The sequence below is a fragment of the Herpailurus yagouaroundi genome, unplaced genomic scaffold (assembly GCF_014898765.1).
Source record: "Herpailurus yagouaroundi ecotype Mexico unplaced genomic scaffold, PumYag 220, whole genome shotgun sequence".
Classification (NCBI taxonomy): domain Eukaryota; kingdom Metazoa; phylum Chordata; class Mammalia; order Carnivora; family Felidae; genus Herpailurus; species Herpailurus yagouaroundi.
In genome coordinates, this window is record NW_024412451.1 from 7937460 (window position 1) to 7962757 (window position 25298).

Genomic DNA, 25298 nt, shown 5'->3' on the forward strand with positions numbered 1-25298 from the left:
AAAAAAAAAAAAAAAAAAAAGACCCAACTAGTATTACTTGGTACACATTCGTAAGTGGAAGAAGCAATATACCCTTGTCTGGGTATAAGCGTAGACAACAGGATAAGTATGTATCTTAACAACTCCTGGGATCAATTCCCTATACAGTTTTCACAAACGGTATTCAGCAACTTTCCATTAATTCATTACTCCACCCCATGGCTGTGTTCTCTTGGTAGGGGTAAGGCTGCCATAAAGAAATAGGTCTGTGTATGCTCCAAACAGGTCATGGTTTGGATCTATCACATATACTCTTTAGCCTTCTGGGGAGTTTTGTTATTAAAATTTAAAATTCTAACTACAAGGAGTCCATAATTTTAAATATCTCAAGTAGAAACTTAGCCTCACATTTCACCAAGCCACACGCCAATTGTAGATTTTCCCAATCCACTATAAACATGTTCCCATTTGGGCAATTTTCTGCCTCTTTCCTCCACCCCCTTGCCCTTCCTCATTGGTATTTGCATGATACACTTTCAGTGGTTCTGCTCAAAGATGACCTCATCATGTGGGCATTGCCTGAAAACACTGTTTAAATTAGGAAACCCTGTGATCTATCATTGTACATGCACATGTTTATGGTACTTACCACTATCATATTTTATCCTTATAGACTCAACTTTATAGAATATAAGTTACTTGAAGACAGGGAGTTTTGTTTCCTGCTAATATCAGTGATTAGAATAGTTCCTGACTGGTAGAATGAGCAAATGCATTTTATCTGTGGAAAGTAAAAAGTTACTATAGTGCATAAGGTCAGAGACTAAGTTCACATGCTCAACTTTCTACCCTAGCATTCTGAACATTCGTCATAAATTCTGAAGCTGTATTTTGTTTGGTTAACATTTTGAGTTTTAGACAGCACGTGCCAAACAGCTATAACCCATCTGGGAATGAGGATGCCTCTTGTAGCTCTTCTACACTACAAAATGTCAAATTCAGGATTCTCTCAAATGCTCCATTCTACTCTCAATACAAATATTAATCTTATGGGTCACATAAGACAGTTCTTATTTGTGAGTGACAGACCTCCTGGAATCAGTGGCTGAAACAAGGTGGTTTATCATTTTCACATAACAGGAAGCCCAGAGATGCAGGTTGGGATGGGCCACCTCCTTTAGCACTCAGCACTCTCTCTCCTTACAGCAGGATGGCTGCTGTATGACCAAGAAAAATGAATGAAGGGTTCCTGGGTGGCTGAATCACTTAAGCCTCTGACATCGGCTCAAGTCATGATCTAGTTGGTCAAAACTTCTAGTCCAACATCGGGTTCTGTGCTGACAGCTCAGAGGCTGGAGCCTGCTTTGGATTCTGTGTCTCGTTCTTCTCTGTCCTTCCCCTGCTCGCAATATGTCTCTCAAAAATACATAAAAACATAAAAAAATAATAGCACAATTTTAAAAGGGTATTGGGGGGGCAGTTGGGTGGCTCAGTCAGGTGGCTTTGGCCAACATCCCAGAGTTGTGGGATCGAGATCTGTGTACACTCTGCACCAAGCGTGTAGCCTGCTTAAGATTCTCTCCCTTTCCCTCTGCCCCTGTCCCCCACTTGTGTGCACTCTCTTCCTAAAATAAATTTAATAAATTAATATCAGGATATTGGGGAATTTTCAAATTTCATATTCACACCTAAACAACAGAAGGTAAAAGAAAAAGATGGTAAAGAAAACATTTGGAGACCAAATTTAAATATACTCCACAATAATATTAAATGAAAAAGTAGTCAAGGATAACAGGATGACAGATTTAATCACTAGACTTTCTTTATCCTGTATGTATAATATTGCACACAACCCATCACCAGTGTCATAGGTGTTCCAAATGAGTCAAAATTTATTAGTCCTTAGTGTTTTCTGAGTTACAGATGTCTTTCCTTTGAAATTTAACTTACCTGAATATAACACTAATTTGCAAGGTTTCAATACAGATATTCTGATTCTAGAACCTTTTAAAAAAGTTTTTTAAAGTTCAGTTATTTTTCCACACTCAGTGTGGAGCCCAATACAGGGTGTGATCCCTTGAACTGTGAGACCAAGACCTGAGCCAAAATCAAGAGTTGGAAGCCTCACTGACTGAGCTGACCTGGCAATTCCTTGATTCTAGTACCTTGGGAGAAAAACTGAAGCACTGATTTTGAGATTCCATTTGTTGCTTTCTCCCTTAAAGTGACAGATCTACAAAAGGCTTGGAGTTGGAAAATATTCTCTCGGTTTTGAATAATATTTTAATAGACTATAACTTAATAGAAAAAGAACCATGACATCATACAAGTCTAAAAATGTCTTCAGTAATTGCTCTAAACAGTTATTTCACAGCCATTTTCCATAATCAACTGTGTGGTGGGGCTATGTGTGCATCAGGAAAAAGGAGGTAGTAGTTAGCCTGAGGAAGATTGTGGTCTTTCCCAACCAAGTCAGTCAGGAGTAAACTTCAGTTTTGTATTACTGGGTCTGACTGTACTTTTGATGCCCGGCTGATACCTATGAAGCAGCATTACCACCTCTTACTATTCTGCCCATTTGGGCAAGAAAAGCTAATAATGAAGCCGGAGAGGACCCTCCCTTGGCAGTAGTTACAAGTTCACAGTGCCTATGAGTATCATCACCCTGGCCCCACACAGGATGCATCATAACAATGTAGTCACCATTCCCTGCTTTCTCCAGCCATTTTCAGAACTTGAGAAGTCTACCCTGCTCTCCTGAGTAAGCATCAGTATATAATTAACATTCTCCTAACACTTCAGTGTATGCAGTCAACATTCCTGACATCTGAACATCCTGTTCGAGGAGTGAGCACAAGTGCAAATGAGCAAAAAATGTTTTAGAGGCTAAATATGTGAGATTTCTAGTTATCAAACAAGATTCCCATTGTGTTGTTCATTCTTGAAAGTAAACTCATGACAACTTATCTTTTCAAATTATTCCCTGAGCAGTCCAGCACAAAATATTGTTACCTTTATCCTTACTTCTCAACTTTTCTTTTAGTTCCTAATACTTTTCACATGCTTGCTATTTTTCTAATTTCATTTAACGTAAAGGTGCAAACCATGGGTCTCATTTCAGCACAAAAGGCAGGGAGAAATAGAATCATATGATGTATACTCATGAATGGGGAGGCTGGTTGTAGAGGGTGAGAGTTTGAAATTGCATTGCTATGGTATTTCCCTTAGAGCCACTAAATACTATAGGATATACAATGGGTGGGTAACTCTCAAATTCAACTTATGAATATGTATTTCCAAAACTATAGGTTTAAATATAACATGAAAATTACTACAGATGACATTCAACATACAGAGCTTAAGGATGTATGATTAGTGTTCATTATGAAATTCCCCAAAGAAGTGTGATGCACACAGGATAATAAGGCACAGGATTCATTTAGGTTTACACAAAAGCTTATATTTTACTTACTTAGATATGAGAAATAGGGTATCCTAAAAAAAAATGGAATCAAAATGCAATTTCAGTGCCCAAATTTGCGTCTTTTACAAGCATACTACTTCTGGGTGTATTTTTGTTTTGTTTTTTGAGGGCACAGGTAGCAGAGAGTGGCAGAGAGAAAGAGAGAGAAAGAGAATTGTAAGGAGGCTCTACACTCAGTGGAGACCCCAACGTAAAGATTGACCCATGACCCTGAGCCAAAATGGAGTCAAATACTCAACATACTAAACCACACAGGCAATCCTACTTTGGTTCTTTTGATTTAAATGTCCTCTAGAACCTTCTCTTCAGTCTCCAAAATTAAGACGAATTTTTACTCATCCATGACATATAGTAGCTATTACCTTTCAAAAGGAGAGACCATTGCTCACTGTCCATTTTCTCTAGTACAAATGCCATCCCAAGTAACCCATCGTTACATGAAAATATTCTCTCAATGTCCTGACCTACTGCTTCATGGTCAACTATCTGATAGAGTAATTCTTTCCTGTAGTAATCAACAAAGGTGCTCAATCGTACCAACAAATCCAGAGAAGGGGCTGTGACCACAAAGAAAACATTACAATTTACGTAAGAGTTTTAGGTTTATTCCTTGCCACTCCCTATGCTCCCAAATGTATATAGTATAGTCTATCTTAAACTTAGCATACCAGTTTTCCCGGGTATATAAGTATGACTAAGCCCCTCACCCCCATTGAAGAGGTTCCATTCACCATACAGATGCTTTCTCTGAGACCACCACTATGGTTGCCAATGAAACACATATAATGAAAGTATAACATCAATGGAATCCAAACTTGAGGTTATAAGTCATCAATAATAATGTAGCGTCAAAAAACCTCAAATAATTGGGGTACATGGATGGCTCAGTCAGTTAAGCATCCAACCTCGGCTCAGGTCATCTTGTGGTTCATGAGTTCAACACTCCAGTCTGGCTCTCTGCTGTCAGCTTAAAGCCTGGAGCCTGCTTCCGATTGCCTCCCTCTCTCTCTCCCCCTCTCCCACTAGATCTCTCTTCCTCCCACTCTATGAAAAATAAAAACATTAAAAAAAAAACACAGAAACCTCAAATAATTGAGTAAAAAATGTTAACCTGGCAAGCTAAGCCAAAAGAGCATGTGACTCTTGCTCTGGGCGTTGTGAGTTTGAGCCCCATGTTGTGTGCACAGAAGAAAATAAAACCTTTATAAAATATTTGAACAGAAGATGATTAGGTCTTTCCACAGATATACTTGTACCATTGACACACCATCTCATGAGTTTTAAATAATTTTAATTTTCTGTGGAACTTAACACCTAAGATTGGTTAATCCTCAAAATAGACCTACTTCTCCCTAGTGTGAAGGTTTAAATTGTAGTCCATTGAAGAACTGGCTAAACAAATCACTGCCTTCATTATACGTTAATGTTCCTGTCCAGCATGAATTCTTCAGTATTTCCTGAGGTAAAGACATTGACACATTTATATGGTTTCCGTGTTATGTGAATTCTTTCTAGACCACAAAGCACAAAGTTGTACATTTTGTTTTCTTATCACTGGAAGTCTGTACCTCCTAACTCCATTGATCTATTTTTATCCCCTCCCCAATTTGTACATTTTTTTTTCAACGTTTATTTATTTTTGGGACAGAGAGAGACAGAGCATGAACGGGGGAGGGGCAGAGAGAGAGGGAGACACAGAATCGGAAACAGGCTCCAAGCTCTGAGCCATCAGCCCGGAGCCCGACGCGGGGCTGGAACTCCCGGACCGCGAGATCGTGACCTGGCTGAAGTCGGACGCCTAACCAACTGCGCCACCCAGGCGCCCCAATTTGTACATTTTTTATAACCCAGATCACACCTATTTTATTTGTAAGGTTTTTCTCTCTAGTAGAAATTACATTCCACAACTTAAAATAAGCTTTGGATAAGACCTGCCATACATTCCTTCAGTGTTCTTCCTTTCAGAGGCTTCTATTCTCCTATCAGGTGAGTTGTGAACCCTGGTTACAAGATTTCCCACTTATGTTAGTTCCATATGGTTCCTCTCCATGATGGAATCTCTGATGCTGAGCAAGTGTTGAACCCTTGCTCATTTGTTTTTTTCTCCTATGAATTCTTTGATGCTCCCCAAAGCTTGAGCTTTGAATAAAAGCACTGCCACACATATTAGGTTCACATTAAGATGTGAATGCTCCATAAAGGCTTTTCCACACTAAATACATTTGTACAGTTTCTCTCTAGTATGAGATCTCTCATGACACCAAAGGTGAGAATGTGTGATAAAAGCCTCATTACACATATTACATTTGTAAGGTTTTTCTGCTGTATGAATTCTCTGATGTGCCATAAGACTTGAACAATGGATAAAAGCCTTGTTATACACATTACATTTGTGTGGTTTCTGCCCAGTGTGTATTTTCTGAGGCCCAGTAAGGTTTCCAAATTGGGTAAACGCTTTGCCACACTCATTACATCTGTTAAGGTTTCTCTCTAGTATGGATTTTTCTGTTAACATGTGAGCACTCAGCAAAGGTTTTGCCACACACACTACATCTGTAAAGTTTCTCTCCAGTAGAAGTACTCTCATGACTACAAAGGTCTCAATGTGTGCTAAAAGCTTTATCACATTTAGTACATTTACAAGGTTTTTCTCCTGTACGGATTCTCTGAGGTGCCAAAGGCCTGACATTTGGATAAAATTCTTGTTACACACATCACATTTGGGTGGTTGCTAGCCAGTGTGTATTTTCTGATGATTAGTAAGTTTTCCAAGTCGGGTAAACGCTTTGCCACACTCATTGCATTTGTAAGGTTTGTCGCCAGTATGAATTCTCTTATGACACCAAAGGTGTGAAAATTGGTTAAAAGCCCTGCCACATTCATTACACTTGTAAGGTTTCTCACCAGTATGGATTCTCTTATGCTGAATAAGATGTGAACTCCTCCAAAAGGCCTTGCCACAGTCAATACATTTGTAAGGTTTCTCACCAGTATGAGTCCTCTCATGACGCAAAAGTTCTGAATGGTTGACAAAAGCCTTACTACATTTCTTACATCTATAAGGTCTTTCTCCTGTGTGAATTCTCTGATGTGCCACAAGGTATGACCTTTGGATAAAAGCCTTGTCACACACATTACATTTGTGTGGTTTTTCCCCAGTGTGTATTTTCTGATGCATAGTGAGATTTCCAAATTGTGTAAATGATTTGCCACACTCTTTACATTTGTAAGGTTTCTCTCCAGTATGCAATCTCTGATGATTTGCCAGGTTTGAATTTTGACTATAGGATTTGCCACTTACGAAACACTTATACACTTTCTCTCCTGTATGGACTCTCTGATGTGTAGTGAGTTTTGAACGCTGGGTAAAGGCTTTGCCACACTCATGACATATGTAAGGTTTGTCACCAGTATGAATTTTCTCATGACGCCTAAGGTGTGAAGATTGGATAAAAGCCCTACCACATTCATTACATTTATATGGTTTCTGTCCTGTATGGACTCTCTGATGTTTAGTGAGTCTTGAAGCCTGGGTAAAGGCTTTGCCACACTCATTACATTTGTAAGGTTTGTCGCCAGTATGAATTTTCTCATGACACCAAAGGTGTGAAAATTGGTTAAAAGCCCTGCCACATTCATTACACTTGTAAGGTTTCTCTCCAGTATGGATTCTCTTATGCTGAGTAAGGTGTGAACTCCTCAAAAAGGCCTTGCCACAATCAATACATTTGTAACGTTTCTCACCGGTATGAGTTCTCTCATGACGCAAACGTGCTGAATGTTTGATAAAAGCCTTATCACATTTAGTACATTTATAATGTTTTTCTCCTGTATGAATTACCTGATGTGCCTTAAGTCTTGACCTTTGGATAAAAGCCTTGTTACACACGTTACATTTGTGCTGTTTCTCCCCAGCAGGTATTTTCTGATGACTACTAAGGTTGCCAAATTGGGTAAACGCTTTGGCACACTCATTACCTTTGTAAGGTTTCTCACCGGTATGGATTTTCTTATCTTGAGTAAAGCTTGAACACTCAACAAACACTTTGCTACATGCATTACATTTGTAAAGTCTCTGTGCAGAAAGAATACCCTCATGATTCATGAGGTTTGAGCTCTTGCTAAAATCCTTCCCACATTCATTACATTTATAAGATTTTCCTCTGGTGTATCCTCTCCTGGCTTGGGCAGGTAACAAATGATAAATCTCCCTAGATTTATTCCAAATGTTTTGGGTCCTGGGAGGAATTCTTTCAAGTGGTGAGACTGAGCAACCATTGCTGACAGACTTCTCAGTTGGATTACTACATTCATATATTTCCTCCTCACTGTCAAATCTCTGGAGTTCACCCAGGTGTGCCTGCAAACTTAATCCAATTCTATTTTCCAAGCAGTTTATGTACTGGTTTCCAGAACCACTTACGTTACTGTCCTGTTGTAACAAAGTCCTGATGAATGGTTCATTATTCATGACATACTGGTATGTATTTTTTCTCACAGAAACACTCTGCTTTTCAGGAAGAGTAACTGAGGGCTGATTAAGTGGCTGATCTTTCCTACAAGTGAGATTTTTGTTATGAGTCAAAGGCACTTCTTTGTAATTTCCTGCATCATCTCTCCACCGATTTTCAAAGTCATGCCTATTTTCCCAGACTTCCTTGAGATCAAAATTCTTGATGCCATGGCTTTCATTTCTCTCCAATATCACTAAGTGGTAAAATTTTCCTTTATAAATGTCCTCTACTGGTGACAATTCCTTGAGTGCAAATCCAGGAGAAAGGCTTCCTATCAAATAGAGTTGGAAGATAAATATTTTATACTAAATTACATAATCACATACCTAAACAACACTTTATTATAAACAAAGGATGTTAACCAACCATGGTCTTCAAACACTACTGTCATATACAATGTTTTTGAGTTCTCTTTTTATAACGTTTTCCATAGTAACAATTTCTCTGATTTTGAGGTAATTTTTCGAAACACATTTTACACTATCCATATTTTTTGGACACATAACTGGATAATTAAATGAAACTTCATGATTACTGACCCCATTTATACAATGCTATTTTATAACTGTGCATGAAATTATAGAGTTGTCTCTCTTCCTTAATTCTTAATCTTTATAAAAACGTGTTTACCTGAACCCAATATCTCATAATTCAGTGATGCTCAATGAATCTTTCATTCCTTCTAGTAGGAGTTCCTTATGGAATGTAAATCCTGTCTTTACATCTCCAAGACAAACTGCTTTAGAACTCCAGAGACTACTAGTTTGTGGAACTATGGTTACTTATTAACTTAACCCCCTAGATCAATCAACATGTAGGTTGTAACATACAGAGTCCTTAAAATATCTTGTTTCTTTCATCATATGCTCACACATTAGTAAACACACAGTATAATTAACCACCAGATCAAGCTGCTGTCCTGAGCAATTCATACACATGTTCCCTGTGTATGAATAGGGTTCTTTCTGCAGTACGGAGGGCAGGGGAGTCAGGTGCTGTGTAAACTGAGGTGCTTTGTTGATCAAAATTAATATACCAGGATATACAAGGGTGGTTTGTTTAGCTCAATGAAACATCTGAGGAAAGGCCAGGACTTGGATTCAGAAAAGCAAGAGTGAAGCATTAAGAAGTAACTGACCATGTGGGGACAGTGCTTGTGCTTGCACATTTATGGGAATATGATTGTGGTGTAAATTAAAAGCAGGACCTTGGGGAAAAAGAAAACACATTCAGCAAAAGGCATAATACTGATGCGTTCTGTAAGAACTCATACTATGGGCATGAAGCAAAGGTGGAAAACATTCAACAGGGAAACAGTAGGGGGTTAGAGGAAAACTGTACAGTTATATCTAAGTTATATCTAATTCAATATTTGCTCTAAAAATTATCAAACTAAATATACCAAGACTTCGCTTCTAGGTATATACTCAAGACAATTATATAATGTATACATGTTACAGGAGACACGTTTTTAAGGTTACTTATAGAGAGAGATACTGAGAACAAGCTTGTGAATGGGGGAGAGGCAGGGAGAGAGAGAGAGATTCCCCAGAAGTCTCCACACTGTAAGCGCACTGCCCAATGTGGGACTTGAACTCACTAACTGTAACTTCATGACCTAGGCCAAAAAAAAAGAGTCAGATGCTTAACCGACTGAGCCACCCAAGCCTCAAAATAATATATCATTATAGCAAAAGCTACAGCAAATCAGGTTAATGATACTGCTGGGACTAAAGCAGGAACTTTAAAAAATATGTTTCTAAGATATCACAAATTCTTAATTTAAAGAATGCCATAGGATCAGCTGCGGGGCTAAGCTGGTTAAGTGTCTGTCATCAACTCAGGTCATGAACCCAGAGTTAGGACTTCAAAGCCTATGACACGCTCTGTGCTGAAAGCTCAGAGCCTGGAGCCTGCTTTGGATTCTGTGTGTCTCTCTCTCCGCCTCTATACTGCTCATGCTCGCTCCCTTGCTGCCTCTCTTTCTCTCTCTCAAAATAAATAAACATTAAAGAAAAGTGGTAACTTTAATCAAGGAAAATATGTGTTGTAACAATTAGATATCACTGCACACATATGAGAATGGCCAAAATCCACAAAACCAACACCAAATCCTAGTGAGAATGTGCAACTATAAGAACTCTCATTCACTGCTGGTGGAAATGCAAAATGGTACTCCCCTTTGGAGAAGTTTGCACTTTCTTACAAAACTAAATGTACTCTTAAATATGACCTAGCATTCCCACTCCTTGGTATTCATTCAAAAAAGTGGAATATTTCTGTCCACATGAAAACATATCCGCAAAAGGGAAAAATCCTAAAATTTCTATGGAGCTGCTAAATTCCCGAATCGCCAAAGCATCTTGACAAAGAAGTACACGTTGGAGGCATCATGTTCCCTGATTTCAAACTCCCGGACTACAAAGCTATAGTCATTAAAACAGTATGGTATTAGCATAAAAATACACACATAGATCAACAGAACAGAATAGAGACCAGAAATAAACCCACACACATGCTCACTTAATTTACAACAAAGGAGACATGACTATAAAATGGGGGAAAGTATAATCTCTTTAATCAATGGTTTGGGAAAAAGGGACAGCCAGAGGCAAAAGCATGAAACTGGACCACTATCTGACACCATACACAAAAATTAACTCAGAATGGATTAAAGACTTAAACCTAAGACCTGAAACCATAAAACTCCTATTAAGAAAAGTTAGGGGTGGAGGGCCGGGGTGGCTCAGCTGGATAAGCTTCTTACGTTGGATGAGGTCATGATATCACGGCTTGTGAGTTCGAGCCCCATGTTGGGCTCTGTGCGGACAGCTCAGAGCCTGGAGCCTCTTAAAAAATTTTTTTTTCAACGTTTTTATTTATTTTTGGGACAGAGAGAGACAGAGCATGAACAGGGGAGGGGCAGAGAGAGAGGGAGTCACAGAATCGGAAACAGGCTCCAGGCTCTGAGCCATCAGCCCAGAGCCTGACGCGGGGCTCGAACTCACGGACCGCGAGATCGTGACCTGGCTGAAGTCGGACGCTTAACCGACTGCGCCACCCAGGCGCCCCACCTGGAGCCTCTTAAGATCCTGTGTCTTCCTCCCTCTGCCCCTTCCCCACTCAACACTCTGCCTCTCTCTGTCTCTCAAAAATAAAATTTAAAAAAAATTGGAAAAAAAAAAAAAGAAAGAAAAGTTAGGGGGTAATGAGCTCCTTGACACATGTGTGGGCAATGATTTTATTTTTAACTCTCCACACCAAAAAGGAAAAACAAGAAAAGTAAAAAAGGTGGGATTATATCAAACTGAAACGTGTTTACACAGCAAAGGAAACAGTTTTTGAACAAAATGAAAAGGCATCCTACTGAATGGGAGAAACTATTAGCAAATCATGCATCTGATAATGGACTGGTAATCTAAAACATTACCAAAACATGCTCAAATAACCCGATTTAAGAAATGGGCACAAGATCCGAATAGACATTTTCCAAAGACTTAGAGATGGCCAACAGGACCAGGAAAAGGTGCTCAATATCATTCATCATCAGGGAAATGCAAATCAAAACCACAATATCGCTTCACACCTAATATTAGAATGGCAGTTAGTAAAAAGACAAGAAACAACACGTTTGTCAACGGGTGGAGAATGGTGTAGCCAAGAGAACTACTGTGTGATCCACCAATTCTACTGGGTATTTATCTGAAGACAACAAAAATACTAACTCGAAAAGACAGAAGCATTCTGATGTTCACTGCAGCACTATGTATAATAGCTGAGATACGAACACAATCTAAGTGTCCGTTGATGGGTGAATGGATAAAGATGTGTATATACAACACAATATTATCTAGCCACTAAGCAGAATACAATCTTGCCATTTGTGACAACAGAGATGGACCCTGAGGACAATATGCTATGTGGAATGAGTCAAAGACCACTACAGTATGATTACTCCTATGTGTGCAATCTTAAAGAAACAAAAACCCATTAGATACAGAGAACATATTGGTGGTTGCTACATGCAGGTAGCTGAGCAGAAAAGGGTGAAGGTGATCAAAAGGTTAATAAGCAAAAGAGAGGGCTGCCTGGCTGGCTCAGTCAGTACACCATGCAACCCTTGACTTTGCAGTTGAGTTCAAACCCCACTCTGGTTGTAGAGATTACTTAAAATCAAAAGTTGCTGCTGCCTCTTGAGTTCTTAAAACAAACAAACAAACAAAACCAAAAAATATCAATATGGTGCTTTTGGTATACCAGGAATGCAATAACCATCTGTGGAATGATACATGTTTTTCCTACAGAAAAGCTAACTAGGTATCACCAAGCTGAGCTGTATTTACACTACATCTACTTTTGGATTTTCACTTTTTGGAATTATCCACATCATGACTTCCTCCTAATTAATGCACAAGGGAGCAACCTTCAGAAGCCAGGATGGCTGAGGAAAGACATAGACTTTTATCTACTTTATTAGACAGATGCTACAATTTTTGTGTCTCCTAAGAAGTTCTCCCCAGAATACAAAATGGAAATGGAAAGTGAATAGGTCCTGGGGTTTGCACTACAGAGGCCTCACCTCTGACCTGTACGGAATGAGAACCAAGAGGGATCAGGGAAAAGACTCCTTAGGGACAGCCATCTCAGTCCCTCTCAAGCCACAGCACCAGTATGGTCGGAGGGGCTAGGTAACAGTGTTGTAGGTATTATCACTGGAAGTTTAAACTTCTACACATCTGATTTACTCGTTTGAATAACAGAATGAGAAGTGTGTGTGGGGTGGGGGAGGATTTCCTTTGAAAGCTCCTAAGAAATAAACTTGTATTTTCCCATAGATCCTTCCCAAACACTATTTACTGGAGCAATTTACTCTCTGCCCTTCTGAGCGGACTTGAGCTCACATTCCAATACATTCACATCCCCTGTCTGGATGTTTCACTATCCTCACTTCATGTTCCACAGTCCAGGGCTCTTTCTCTTCTTCCAAAACCAAGATGATATTCAGCTCAAGAAGAGATTTCCATTCATAAAGAAAAACAGTCTCCTCTGCTCTTCCAGAACACGTTTCCAGCTCTTGGTTCACCAAACAAGAAAGAACATTCATTTTGCTTGGTGTAGAAACCACGTATTTCAAAAATTACTCAAATGAGTGCCTGTGTGCTTAAGGATTATTTTAGGTGTGCAGACATCTGGGTTTTTTCTAAGAACTACTCAACCAACACCCTTACGAGGGTAAGACCACAGAATCAGAGATTTAAATAAATTCACCACGAGGTTTCCTTTTCCCCCCAACTTTAAATAACGTTATTGTCTCTGAGCTTCATCTTTAAAGATTTCAGCGAAATTAGACTTTGCTAAGAATATAACCGTTTTTATATCCTATTCCCCAGACTCCCAGATTGTTATTTAACTTCTAGTTACTTAACAGAGTGTAGTACTGGTTTCAGGAGTAGAATTTAGTGATTCATCAGTTACATACATACAACGACCAGGGCTCCTCATCACCAGTTCCCTCCCTTAGACTTTTCTGACTGCTAAGTTCTGCAACCACATCAACAAGCAGGAATGCAGAACTTCTGAAGGAAAGGGAAGTTGGAGTCCACTTGCCACATTATGAACCCTTTCCACTCTCAATCAAAACAGCTGCAATCACTCCCTTAAGAACAAGGAATTGGAACTCGTATGATCAAAATAGGGGCTCTCATTAGAAAATGCACAGCACAGACATAAAAAGTAACTACCGACTTCTGGAGGCAAGTTTTCCTCACCCACGGAGACCAGGTTCCTGTAGTTCTCCAACATCACGTCCCTGTACAAGGCCCTCTGAGCGGGGTCCAGGCACTCCCACTCCTCCTGAGAGAAATCTATGGCCACATCCCTGAAGGTCAACCGTCCCTGAAAGGAAAACACATTTCACCAAATGGACAGGGAACATGTTCTTATTTGACCAAAGACAAGAGAAGCACAGATGTGTAAAGACTGATTTGACTAGAGTAAGTGTTCTTTGATCCGTGTAACATAATTTTGAGTTACAGCGAACATAAAATTAGCTACTTTAAAATACCATTAGGGGGCAATTATTGCATTCAAATATTGCACAAACATCACCTCTGTCTAGATCCAAAACTTTTTTATCAGCCCCATAGGAAAGACTTTACCCATAGTAAAGCAATAGGTGCTTCCTATTGCCCAGTCCCTGGCAACCACTAATGCTTGGTCTCTGTGGATTCACCGATCTTGGATCGTTTCATACATAAGGAAAAGGATCAAATATGTGGCCTTTTGCATCTGCCTTCTTTCACACAGAATCATCTTTGGGGCTCATCCACGATATAGTATGCATCAGTGGTCCATTTCCTTTCTTCTGGCTGCAGAATATTCCATTGCAGGAGTAGACCATATTCATTCAACTACTGTAAAGCATTTGTTTGTTACTACCTTTGGCTAATATTACTAAGTTCCAGTAGAAGTTGTGTTTGGATGCCTGTTTTCAATTCTTTTGGTTATATACCTAGGAGTGCAATTACTGGGTCACATGGTTTAATTTTTTCAGACTCTGTCACACTCTTTTCCACAGTATCTACGTTTTTATAGCAACATGTCATGATTTGAATTTCTCAACCTCTTTATTTTTGTGGTTTCATAATAATCATCCTAGTGGATGTGAAACGATAGCTCAGTGTAGTTTTGATTTTACATTTTAATAATGACTACTTTCATTGAACATCTCTTCATGTGCTGGGTTCATTTGTGTATCTTCTATGGAGAAGTGTCTATTAAAATCCTTTGACCGTTGTTCAAATTGGGTTCTTGGTATGTTGGTTGTCACTTGTGTAAGTTCTTCATATATTTTAGGTTCTAGATGCTTAGTAGATATGTGTTGGCAAATTATTTCCTCCCATTTGCTAGATTGTTCCACTTAGGTGATAATGTCCTTCACCGCACAGACGTGAATAATTGAGATGATGACCAATTTATCTACTTTGTCTTTTTCACTTTTGCTTTTAGGATCATGTATAAAAATCCACTGTCAACCCTAAGGTCATGAAAATTTACCCCTATGTTTTCAGTTCAGACTTTTATAATTTAGGCTCTTACATTTAGTCTTTGATTAGTTCTGAACTGATTTCCTTATATGGTACAAGGTAGTTTCAATTTCATTCTCACAGATATCTAGATATGTCAGTACTATTTAAGAAACTTTTCTTTTTCCATTGTTTTCCGCACACTTGGAAAAAAGGAATGGATTATAGATGTATGGGTTTATTTGTGGATGCTTAGTTCTGTATCTTTGATCAGTATTTCTAGCCTCTGATGCAATTATACTTTTGATTATTTCAAGTTATTGTAGAAGGTTTGATGTCGGGAATTGTAGGTCTTCCAATTTTGTTCTTTCTCATGTTTATTTTGGTTATGTGGCGTCCTTACCAATTCAATGAGTTTTAGAATCACGATTCCCATTTGGGCAAAACATGTTGGGATTTTGCTGAGGACTGCATTACTCTTTATATCGCTCTGGGGATCCCTCTGTTTTATGGTCTTCCAAGCCAGAATCACAAGATATCTTGACATTTACTTAGGTTTTCTTTAATTTTCCTCAGCAACATTTGTAGTTTTCACTCTGTATGAATCTTCCATTTCCCCGATTAATATTATTCCCATTTACTTTCTTGTTTTTGTAAATGGAATTGTTTACTTTCCATTTGTTGATTGCTACTTTAAAGATACGTAACTGAATTTTGAGTGTTGATATTGTATTTTGTAACTTCAATGAATTCATTCTAAGTCTGAGGATTCTTTATTTCTAAATAGGTGATCATGTAATCTATGAATGGAGATAGTTTGATTTCTTATCTCATTTTGACATATTTTATTTATTTTTCTTCTGTAATTTCTCTGGTTAGAACTACCAGGAGTGTTGACTAGTGGAGGCAACATGGAGCATGCTTGTTTTCTTCTTGGTATTAGGGGGAAGTTTTCAGGAGTTCACCATTGAGTATATGGTTAGCCACGGAATTTTAATAGCGCTTTTTCAGACTGAGCCAGTTCCCTTCTACTCCTAATTTTTGACTTTTTGTTGGACGCAGTGTTTTGTATGTGTCTGTGGAGCCTAGCTGGTTTACAGTGCTGCTCACTGCTTTATAATTGGTATCCGGTTGTTCTATCCATTATTAAATACGGAGCACTGTGATCTCCAACCACTATAGTAGAACAAGCTTCTCAATGTTTGCTTCAGAAACTTGGGGGCTTTGTTTCTATGTAAGTATTGTTTATACTTGTTTTATCTTCCTAATGGATTGGCCCTTTTTTCAATATATGTTCTTCAATATCTTTGATGACTATTTTACAACTTAAACTCTATTTGGTCTGATATCTATATAGCTCCCCAACTAGGTTTCATTACTATCTGCATGGAATATCTTTTTCCATCCTTCTGTCAACCTATTTGTGTATCTAAAGCGAGCCTTGGAGCGCCTGGGTGGCTTAGCCACTTAAGCGTCTTACTCTCCGTTTCAGCTCAGGTCATGATCTCAGTTTGTGGGTTCCAACCCAACACTGGTCTCCGGGCTGACAGTGCAGAGCTTGCTTGAGAGAATTTCTCTCTCCCTCGCTCTCTCTGCCCTTCCTCCACTCACACTCTCTCACGATCAAAAAATGCTTTGAAAAAATAAAGTGAGCCATATGCAGACATAGAGTGGAACCATTTGTAAAATTCCTTTCTCTTTTATTGAAGAGTTTAATTTAGGTACATTTTAAATTGCTACTGGTAAGAATTATTCTAACATCTGCTGTTTGTATGGCTAATATTTTGTTACATAATTCTTTCCTTCTTCGGGTGTCTGTGCGTGCATACCATTTTGATGGTCTATTTATTTTTCTGTACATTTTCAAGTTATTTTCTGAGTGGTTATCCTGGGGGTTATAGCTTACATATTAAACCACTAATATCTGAATTTCAGTTGATGCTAAATTAGCTTTAATGCCATACAAACAAGTGCTGTTATACATTCTCCCTTTATGTTGTTGTCAAAAACTACTTCATAAAAGATACGAACAGATGTTGCACACACTCAAGAGCAGATTTTTCTGATTGTTTTATTGTCTCTTAAGACATGTAGGACAAAATGAGTTACAAAACAAAAAGACAATAATTAGCTTTCATATTTACTTAGGTAATTACCTTTACTAGCGTTGTTTACTTGTTCCTATGGCTTTGAGGTACTGCTAGTTTCTATCCATTTCAGCCTGAAGAACTCCACGTGGCATTGCCTATAGTCTAAGTCTGTAAGTGTGAACCCCCTCCGCATTTGTTCATCTAGGAATCTCAACTTCACTATCAATTTTGAAGTATAGTTTGCCTCGTAAGGAATTCCTGATACGGCTTTTTTTTTTTTTTTTTTTTTTTTAATTTTTCAGTCTTTTAATACCAAAGGAGACGGATTCCTGACCTCCACAGTTTCTAATGAGAAACAGACCATTAATTTTATTCAGAATCCCTGTACATGAGAAGTTGTTTCTGTCTTGCTACGTTCCACATTCTTTGTCTTATAAAACTTGACTGATTATGTGACTGCCAGGGATCTCCATGCATTGGACTTAGTTGAAGTTTATTGAGTTTTTTGGGCGTGTAGGTTCTCTTTGATAAATTTGGGAAGTTTTCAGCTCTTCTTTCTTCAATTATTCTTTCTGCCCTTCCTTCTAGAACTCCTATTACGTTTATAGGAGTATTAGTTATAGTGTCCCAAAGGTTTCTTTGCCTCTGGCCATTTTTCTTCTTTTATTCCCTTTTATGCAGCTTTATTCCCCTCTCTCCTCCTCACACTTGACAATTTCAGTTAACCTCTGTTTAAGTTCACTGATTCTTTACTCTTTTTGTCCATCTGCTGATGAACCCTCTAGTGAATTTTCAATTCTGGTGTTTATACTTTAACTCCAGCATTTCTATTCCATCCTTTTGCTATAATTTCTATCTCTTTACTGATATTTTCTATTTGTCGAAACATTGTTCTCCTACTTCTTAGTTCTCTTCCACGTTTTCCTTTAGCTGAGGATGGTCAAGACGGTTGATTTAAAATCTTTATTTACTAAGTGGAATGTCTGTGCCTCCTCAGAAAGACCATCATCAACCTGGTGATCATGCTTAAAAGATGTACAATCTTAAAACATCCTTAGAAGTCTGTAGTGAAGTCGGCCTGCTCAGAAGCAGCCGCCGTGGCATTCTTTGAAACAGTAAGGAATTGTAAAGGACCCATGTATTTTCATTTAGAGAATGCTCCCATGAGGATCTAAAAAAGCAGTTATTTCTTGTTGACTTTCATGAAAACGACTTCAAGCCATATGGCATGTAAAGATACCAATTTGCAGAATAAAACAGGATTAAATATTTACAGTAGAATATATTCTAAAATCATACTACAATACAAAAATGCACGTTTGGAAAATATGCACGAAAGAGAACATCAGTTCTTGATGAAGAAAATCTGTGATGGTGGAAGACATGACAGGGAAGAGGATGTTTTACTTCTTAGTTTCAAAAATGCATTAGTGTGTGAAAATGAACTGCAAAAATCTATACAACTGAAGTTTAATACATACATACAAAAATAATAATAAAATTTAATAATAATATGTAAAATTAAAATTGAGCACCATCCTCTGTGATGACAGAAAGTTCTGCTATGTCTGGCTAAATTATACACATTTTTCTCTAAAAACTGTACAACATATAAGAGTTCCTAAAAGAAACCATGGTCTTTAAGAGATGGATGTGCTATCAATAATTTATACATTTACTATTATATGGAGAAATAGGTTCTAGAATCACTTACACTTACCTAAATGGGTTAAGAAAGCTTAGGGCAGAAAGATGCCATCACAGAGCTAAAGCGCCCAGGTTTAAGTCATTAAATAGAGAAATGCTTAGGACAGAAAGAAGCCACAATTGAGCAAAATCACCCGAGGTTAGTTAACAAGATATTGTAATGGGATACTGAGCAACTTTGTATATCATCTGCAGAAAATTACTTTCCATCTGACGCCAATCTACTAATGTACTTTAATCACAAACTGCACTTACACCCCAGACCCTTTGCTTCTTACCCACACAATTTAATGATTCCTGTCTGATAGTTTTGTCCACATTAACACGTGCAAGATCTTATTTTCTTCACATTCACCATGTGTGTAGTATCTTGGGAGCTCAATAAACACAGAGATGAACCCCTGTTGGGGCCTCCTGTCTCCTCCTGGACATTAGCCTCTCTCGTATTCCATTCTAGGTCTGTTCTCTTCCTGGGCAAGAGAGAACTCAAGGCTCATAACCTTTGCCAGATGGTGATCCCGATGGGATAGAAATCGAGATGATAAAAACTGAGGTGACCAAAGACCATGTGATAGAAGGTGACGTGAAGTCAACATGATTAGAAGAAAAGCTGTCATGACTAAGAAGTCGACGTGAAGCAGGGGACGTGTCTAAGAAGACAATGTGGTAGAACACAATGTAACTAGAGGCCAACGTGGCTAAGAAGCGAATGTAACTCAAGGACTGCAGAAAGTCACAGAACGACTAGAACTCTACAAACAGAAAAAGTGCATGGGTCTACAATCTCTCCTGATGAGGTAAGAGAAAAGCAAAACTGTATTAGGATTCACTGCCGTGGAACTTTTGAGAGAATTATTATGGGAGACTCCCTATCCCTAGAACAGACAACAACAAATTCATACAGCACTTCTTAAATTACTAATGGTTATCCAGCAACACTGTCCTTGGTCTCCTGAGCAAGGAACCTTCGACTTAGACATTTGGGAAAGAACAGGTAAGACACACTAAAGGAATGACATATGGAAGGCGCCAATGTTCTGCCTGAGTTATTCTTATATAGTCTACTGTCCCTATGGCCATTTTCCCCCTGAGCACAGAAGATGTTTATGAAGATTAGACCAACTGAGAGTAAATAAAAACTTTTGCCACGGAACCTAAACCTCCTTATTGTCAGCCAGCCCCTTCAGCAACCCTACACCCTGAGAATGCCAACTCCCCGCTTTGTCAATGGGAAAAATCTAACCTGTTAAAGGAACAAAAGATTCCTTCTGAAGACATCCTCACTCCGATGCAACACCCTACTAAGAATGCCCTTATGGTGTTTACAGACACCTCAAGAAAACTCACAAACTTCCTGCCTTTGGAAAATTGGAAAAAAATGGGAACACATATTATAAACTGAACCAGGGTCTACCTAATATTCATAACCGCAAGCCATATCATGACCTATAGAAACCTTTTCCCAACCTTAAAATTGTCTGAGATGTCAACATACCAAGATCATCCACTTCAGACTTCCTCACCAGTGTTTCAGGTAAAAATTAACCATGGGGAACAAACTATCTTAGGGGGACCCAAATGTAAGTTTGTTGGTTTGAAATAGACCTGTTAATCAAAGGTCAAATAAGCTCATGTTACAACTTAAAGTAATTGGAAACTTCGTCTCACAGGTTTCATGAGTCATTGTTACACTAGCTTTCAAAGGCTTTAGTAACTCGAAAAGTTTTCCGTGCGTGATAAATTGGGATTGAATTTGTTGGGACATCTAGGCCTTTTCTAAATAGGATGGGATGCTAAATCACTGATTACTAAGTAAGGCTCATCTGCTTTCAGCTTCTTATTGCAGGGAAAGTGAGGATATCGGGGTCTAATGGTAAACACACTTGGTGGTATACAACTTTGAGTTTTTTTCTAACAAATTTTCCAAAATTTAAATTGTAAATGAAGTCTTTTTGACCAATTAGACTTCTTTAGTATGTTAAGTTACTCTGGAAACGTGAAACAAATAATAATCCTTAGGTTACACTTGAGTAATGCTACACCTATTATAGAGATTAGATGCAATTCCTAGCTTTAATATTTTTTGGCATAAGGTCATCACTTGATATTCTGATAATTGAAGTGTTATGTGCCACAGAAGTAACTGAATTTCCTTCTCACCTGCATTAGATCTTTTAATCATGTCCATTTTTGCGTCTTTTTTGTCATAGTTTTGCGACTCCTGTTGGAAGGCTTCTTCACCGCTATCACTCCCAGTAGACAGATGATCCTTTATACTCAAGGAGGCTGTTTCCCCTACACTGTCTTTCCTTTTCCTAACTCTGCTATACCTACCCCAACTTACCAATGTTGCCCCTAGGGATGGACTCTCTATGGCCCTATTCAACAAGAAGAAGTTATACAGGAGAAGACCATCCACCCTCAGCAACCTTCAAGATTTTAAGAGTCAAAACTTTCCCAGGGAACAATGTGGAACAAAGGAAGAAGGAAATGGCAGATAAAATTAAAATTCCCTACAATCCACAAGGACAAGCAGTTGTAGAATGAGCACATTAAAAAATATGTTAAAAACAACAAAAAAGGCAGAATTACCCATAGTTATCTACATTACAAGCTCAACTTCTCCTCGATCACACTAGGATCACTCTTACGTTTTCAAATCTTGACCCTCAAGGACTAACGCAGCTAAGCTCCATTTTCCTAAATTCCATAAACCCTCTCACCTATGGTGCCAGTTCAAAATTCTCACTTGGGTCTGAGAATATGCTTGTATTCTTTCAGATTCTGGACCTCTGGGGATTCCCTCTTGGTTGGTGAAGCCGTATTATAGCATGGGGGAGACCCCCAGAACACCTTCCCATCAACCGGGACTTCCAGAGAATGACTCAGAATGAACGACCACCGCTCCATTTTCAGGATGGAAGAAACCACTTCACTGTTCCACATCCTGAAGTCGCTCCACAAATGCAATTCCTAGCTCCTCGTAGAACATGAGGGAAGCCTAAACGCCTGTCAAACCAGGCCCACTTCCTCTTACAACGCAGTGGTATTGCCTACACACCTGATCTGCATCTGATGGCAATGATCTCCACCACTGGTATTAAGCAGGCAAAGGCGTTTCATAGGCCTCTTAATCAGGGGGATCCAAGCCACAGTAAGCGTTACAGCCTCTGCTACCATTGCTCGAATTAGTCTTCAGCACACTATGAAACTGCACATATACTTAACCCAGTTATGGTCAACACTATCAAAGAGCTAATAAGCCAAACTTCTGCAAACAAATAATGGCACGCCTCAAAGCCCTTATGGCTGCCATCCAACTTATAGGAAAAAGACAATAGGTGCTAAACCTCCATTATAACTATGTGAAGCGGAACACTTGTACGATGTCTCCTTTTATGCCATTGCAGAATCACTCTTCAAACCTCCAACAGCAAAATATGGATCAGGTAGCCATTATGACAGTCCTCACACGCAAACTTAAGATGAAAAAAACCAAAATGGGGAGCCAGGGGGAAATAGGTTCAAGATCCCTTAGACTTCCACAAACAGGTTAGAAAGCTTAGGGCAGAAAGCTGCCACCACAGGACAAAAGCACCCAAGGTAAAGTCATTAGCTAGAGAAAAGCTTAGGGCGAAAATCTCCCACCATGGGGCGAACGTGCCCGAAGTTAGCCAGCGAGATATTGTAATGGGATCACGAGTAACTTCTTACAGCACCTGCAGGAAATTCCTTTCCATCTGACCCCAATCTACTAATGTACTTTGGTTACACACTCCACTTGCCTCCCAGACCCTCTGCTTCCTACACACACAAGTTAATGATTCCTGTCTGATGGTTTCTCCACATTCATGTGTGTAAGATCTTGTTTTCTTCATGTGTACCAGACGTGTAATATCTCATGAGCTCAATAAATACTGAGACAAAACCCGTTAGGGGCCCCTGTCTCCTCGCAGGCGTCACCCTTTCTCGTATTCCATTCTGCATCTGGTCTCTTCTGGACAAGAGAGAACTCCAGTCTCATCGTCTGTGACACTGTTTGACATGTAAGTTGGTTCTACACTTGAAAACCAATTGTGTTAATAAACCAAGACACCCTCTCTACTTCTCATTCCTACTTTCAACTTTCTATTCTATTCCAAAGTATTAATATCGTGGAGTCAGAAGCACAATGAGTCCCTGGTTTAACATCAAAATGCATTTGTAAAACCGGATGCGGTAAATTTCCATCACTCTTATTTTCCAGGGTTCCTCAGGTACTTTTGCACGTTCATACATGACTTACATACATAATCTCTTTAATCCTGGTTTATATGAGCTGAAAAAGGATCCAGGAGGGATCTCTGAAGAATCCTTCCTGAAGAGACAAAGAGCTAACTCCCTATCTCCAGTCCTAGCCTGTGTAGAACAACATTCCCAGGATGACCACCTAACAGGTGCCTCTTCCTAAGTTCCGCGTCACTTGGTCACAGTAAGATGAAATATGCATGGGGAGGAGGGGACATTGGGAGAAAGCCCTGGCTGTGAGTAAACAACTCAGGCAGGACACCTCACAGACAGACAAGATTAACAAGTCCAAAGTGACATTTTAGGAAGAAAAATCAACAAAAAATGGGATTTTACCTGGAAAAGAGCCATTCCTTCTTTTTTCCCCCTTCTTCTGGTCTTCTTTCTCAAGTAAGGTTATACTGTGTGACAAAAAGGATGTTGTTTAATTTTCAGAATCAACATAACCCCATCCTCTGCCATATATACATATGGGGAGAAACTTGCCACGGGAAAAAGGCCTTTGCTGCCCACTGCAACAGGAGAGATGTGGAAACAATAAGGTCCTATGTGGAGGCCCACAAGTGCATTTTTTACCCACTTCTTCACGAAAGCCTCCCCTACCGCTCAAACTTACACACTCCACTGCAACTGCATTGTCTTGTCTACCTGGCACTTGGCCAAAGGGAATGGGCTCATTCAAGTTCTTGGCTCCTCCCTAGGTAGCCCGCATCCAAGGAATGGATGATGCAGGACACAGAAGCCTGTCCATGCCATCAATATGGACCAACTCTTAAGGGCCAGCCAGCTCCAGAGCTCCTGGAAGCTGTAATGAGAAGTTTAGATCTTTGTCCTGATGCTGACGGGAAGCCTGTAAGAGGGTTTAACGTCAAAAGATGACACAATCAAATTTTTAAGATTTAGCCAGGATACACAGAAAGGGTGGAGGTGACAGAGGGACGTCCCTGTCTCTGAGCTACGCTCCTGCTTCTTTCCCAGTGGCTTTCGATATTTTTGGAACTGGGTCACATTGTGAACTCCCACTATAACTGCACACTCTCTCCCAGAACACTACCAAAGATGCACCTAGTTTTGAAAATCATTTCACGCAACCTATTAACTCAGGTTCAGAATTCTTGGTCTATTGTCTCCTGTTACAGGTGGGTCCATCGGGGGTTACAGGGGGAGTTAATTTGCCAAGTTACCCTGAAGAAGTCTCAGTTGAATGAGCAGAACTGGGTGTAAGAAATCTCTGAAAAGGTGGCCTGGACAGGTTGAAGTAGAAAGGGCTTGTCCTAATTCCAGATTACCTTTCATGTTCCTGAAGGAGAGAAGCTTCTCTTTTATGGGTTTAAGCAAACCCAAGCATTTAATTCCTCTTTTCCAGAAAAGCTATATGAAATTACAAATAGTTACTGGTCCTGGAAAACATGAAAAAGGGTCACCTGTGGGCACGAGGTCTGAACACTCTCTGTATTATGAACGGATGAGATCTGCTGGAACCAAGTTCCACATCAATCAAGACCAGCCTTCAACATCTGTACAGAGAAGACAGAGGGGACTTGAGGCGATCATCTACTTAGCTGGAGAACTCAGCTGAAAGCCTGATAATTTATAAACTGCCTTAATGCAAGAAGAGAACTGTTGAATTATTAAATTAGCACACTAAACTAGGTTTTGAGTGTTAAAAGGTTACCAACATCCATAACGGATGTGTAATGAAATACCATAAAGTTCTTTAAGAGAATTCAAAGAATCCTTGCAACATATGGTAGAGTAGAAAAGCATATAAAACTCATACTCTGAACAATAAAATTACAGGAGAAAATAATTTGGAAATTGAAAAGCTCTCCAGTGGAATCTGAGATTAAAGTCACAACAAGTGTGAGGATACATCAAATTCAGAAAAGAATGCCATGAGCCACGAAAAAACGGGGAGACACAAACAGTATTGTTAATAATGACCATCGTAAAAGCACCATGTGGTTACAGAAAGTCCCCTTTAACTGACAGTTCTATTCCCCCTGGATGAGTAGGGGTTGCCAATGGCATTATCTTCTGATGCAATGCTTAGAAAGTGCAGATGCCTCAAACACCAGGTTTCACAACTCTCAATCTCTTCTCCACAACTGAAACAATTCACCAAATGTTAGATTAACGAGGTCATAAAACTTCAAGTCGGTACTTCACAACTTAATATCCTCGGTTCTTCACTAGGGTTTGGGTCCTGTGC

General features: G+C 39.2%; 2 protein-coding genes across 4 annotated transcripts in view; both read right to left on the reverse strand.

The window, feature by feature from the left end:
• Positions 1-25298, reverse strand: part of LOC121018947 (zinc finger protein 677-like) — a 138339-nt gene that overhangs the window by 79935 nt on the left and 33106 nt on the right.
• LOC121018923 (zinc finger protein 665-like) overlaps positions 1-25298 on the reverse strand; it is a 68151-nt gene that overhangs the window by 42207 nt on the left and 646 nt on the right. For 2 of the 3 annotated variants that reach the window (XM_040457970.1, XM_040457968.1), the window contains exons 2-3: positions 23423-23487; positions 13746-13872 (exon numbers count right to left, since the gene is read on the reverse strand). In XM_040457970.1, coding sequence (XP_040313904.1) covers positions 13746-13872; positions 23423-23437 — 142 coding nt within the window. In that variant the 5' untranslated portion in view covers positions 23438-23487. Of the gene's footprint in view, positions 1-5551; positions 8249-13718; positions 13873-23422; positions 23488-25298 lie in introns of those variants that run through there. The other variant, XM_040457969.1, reaches the window with a different exon arrangement.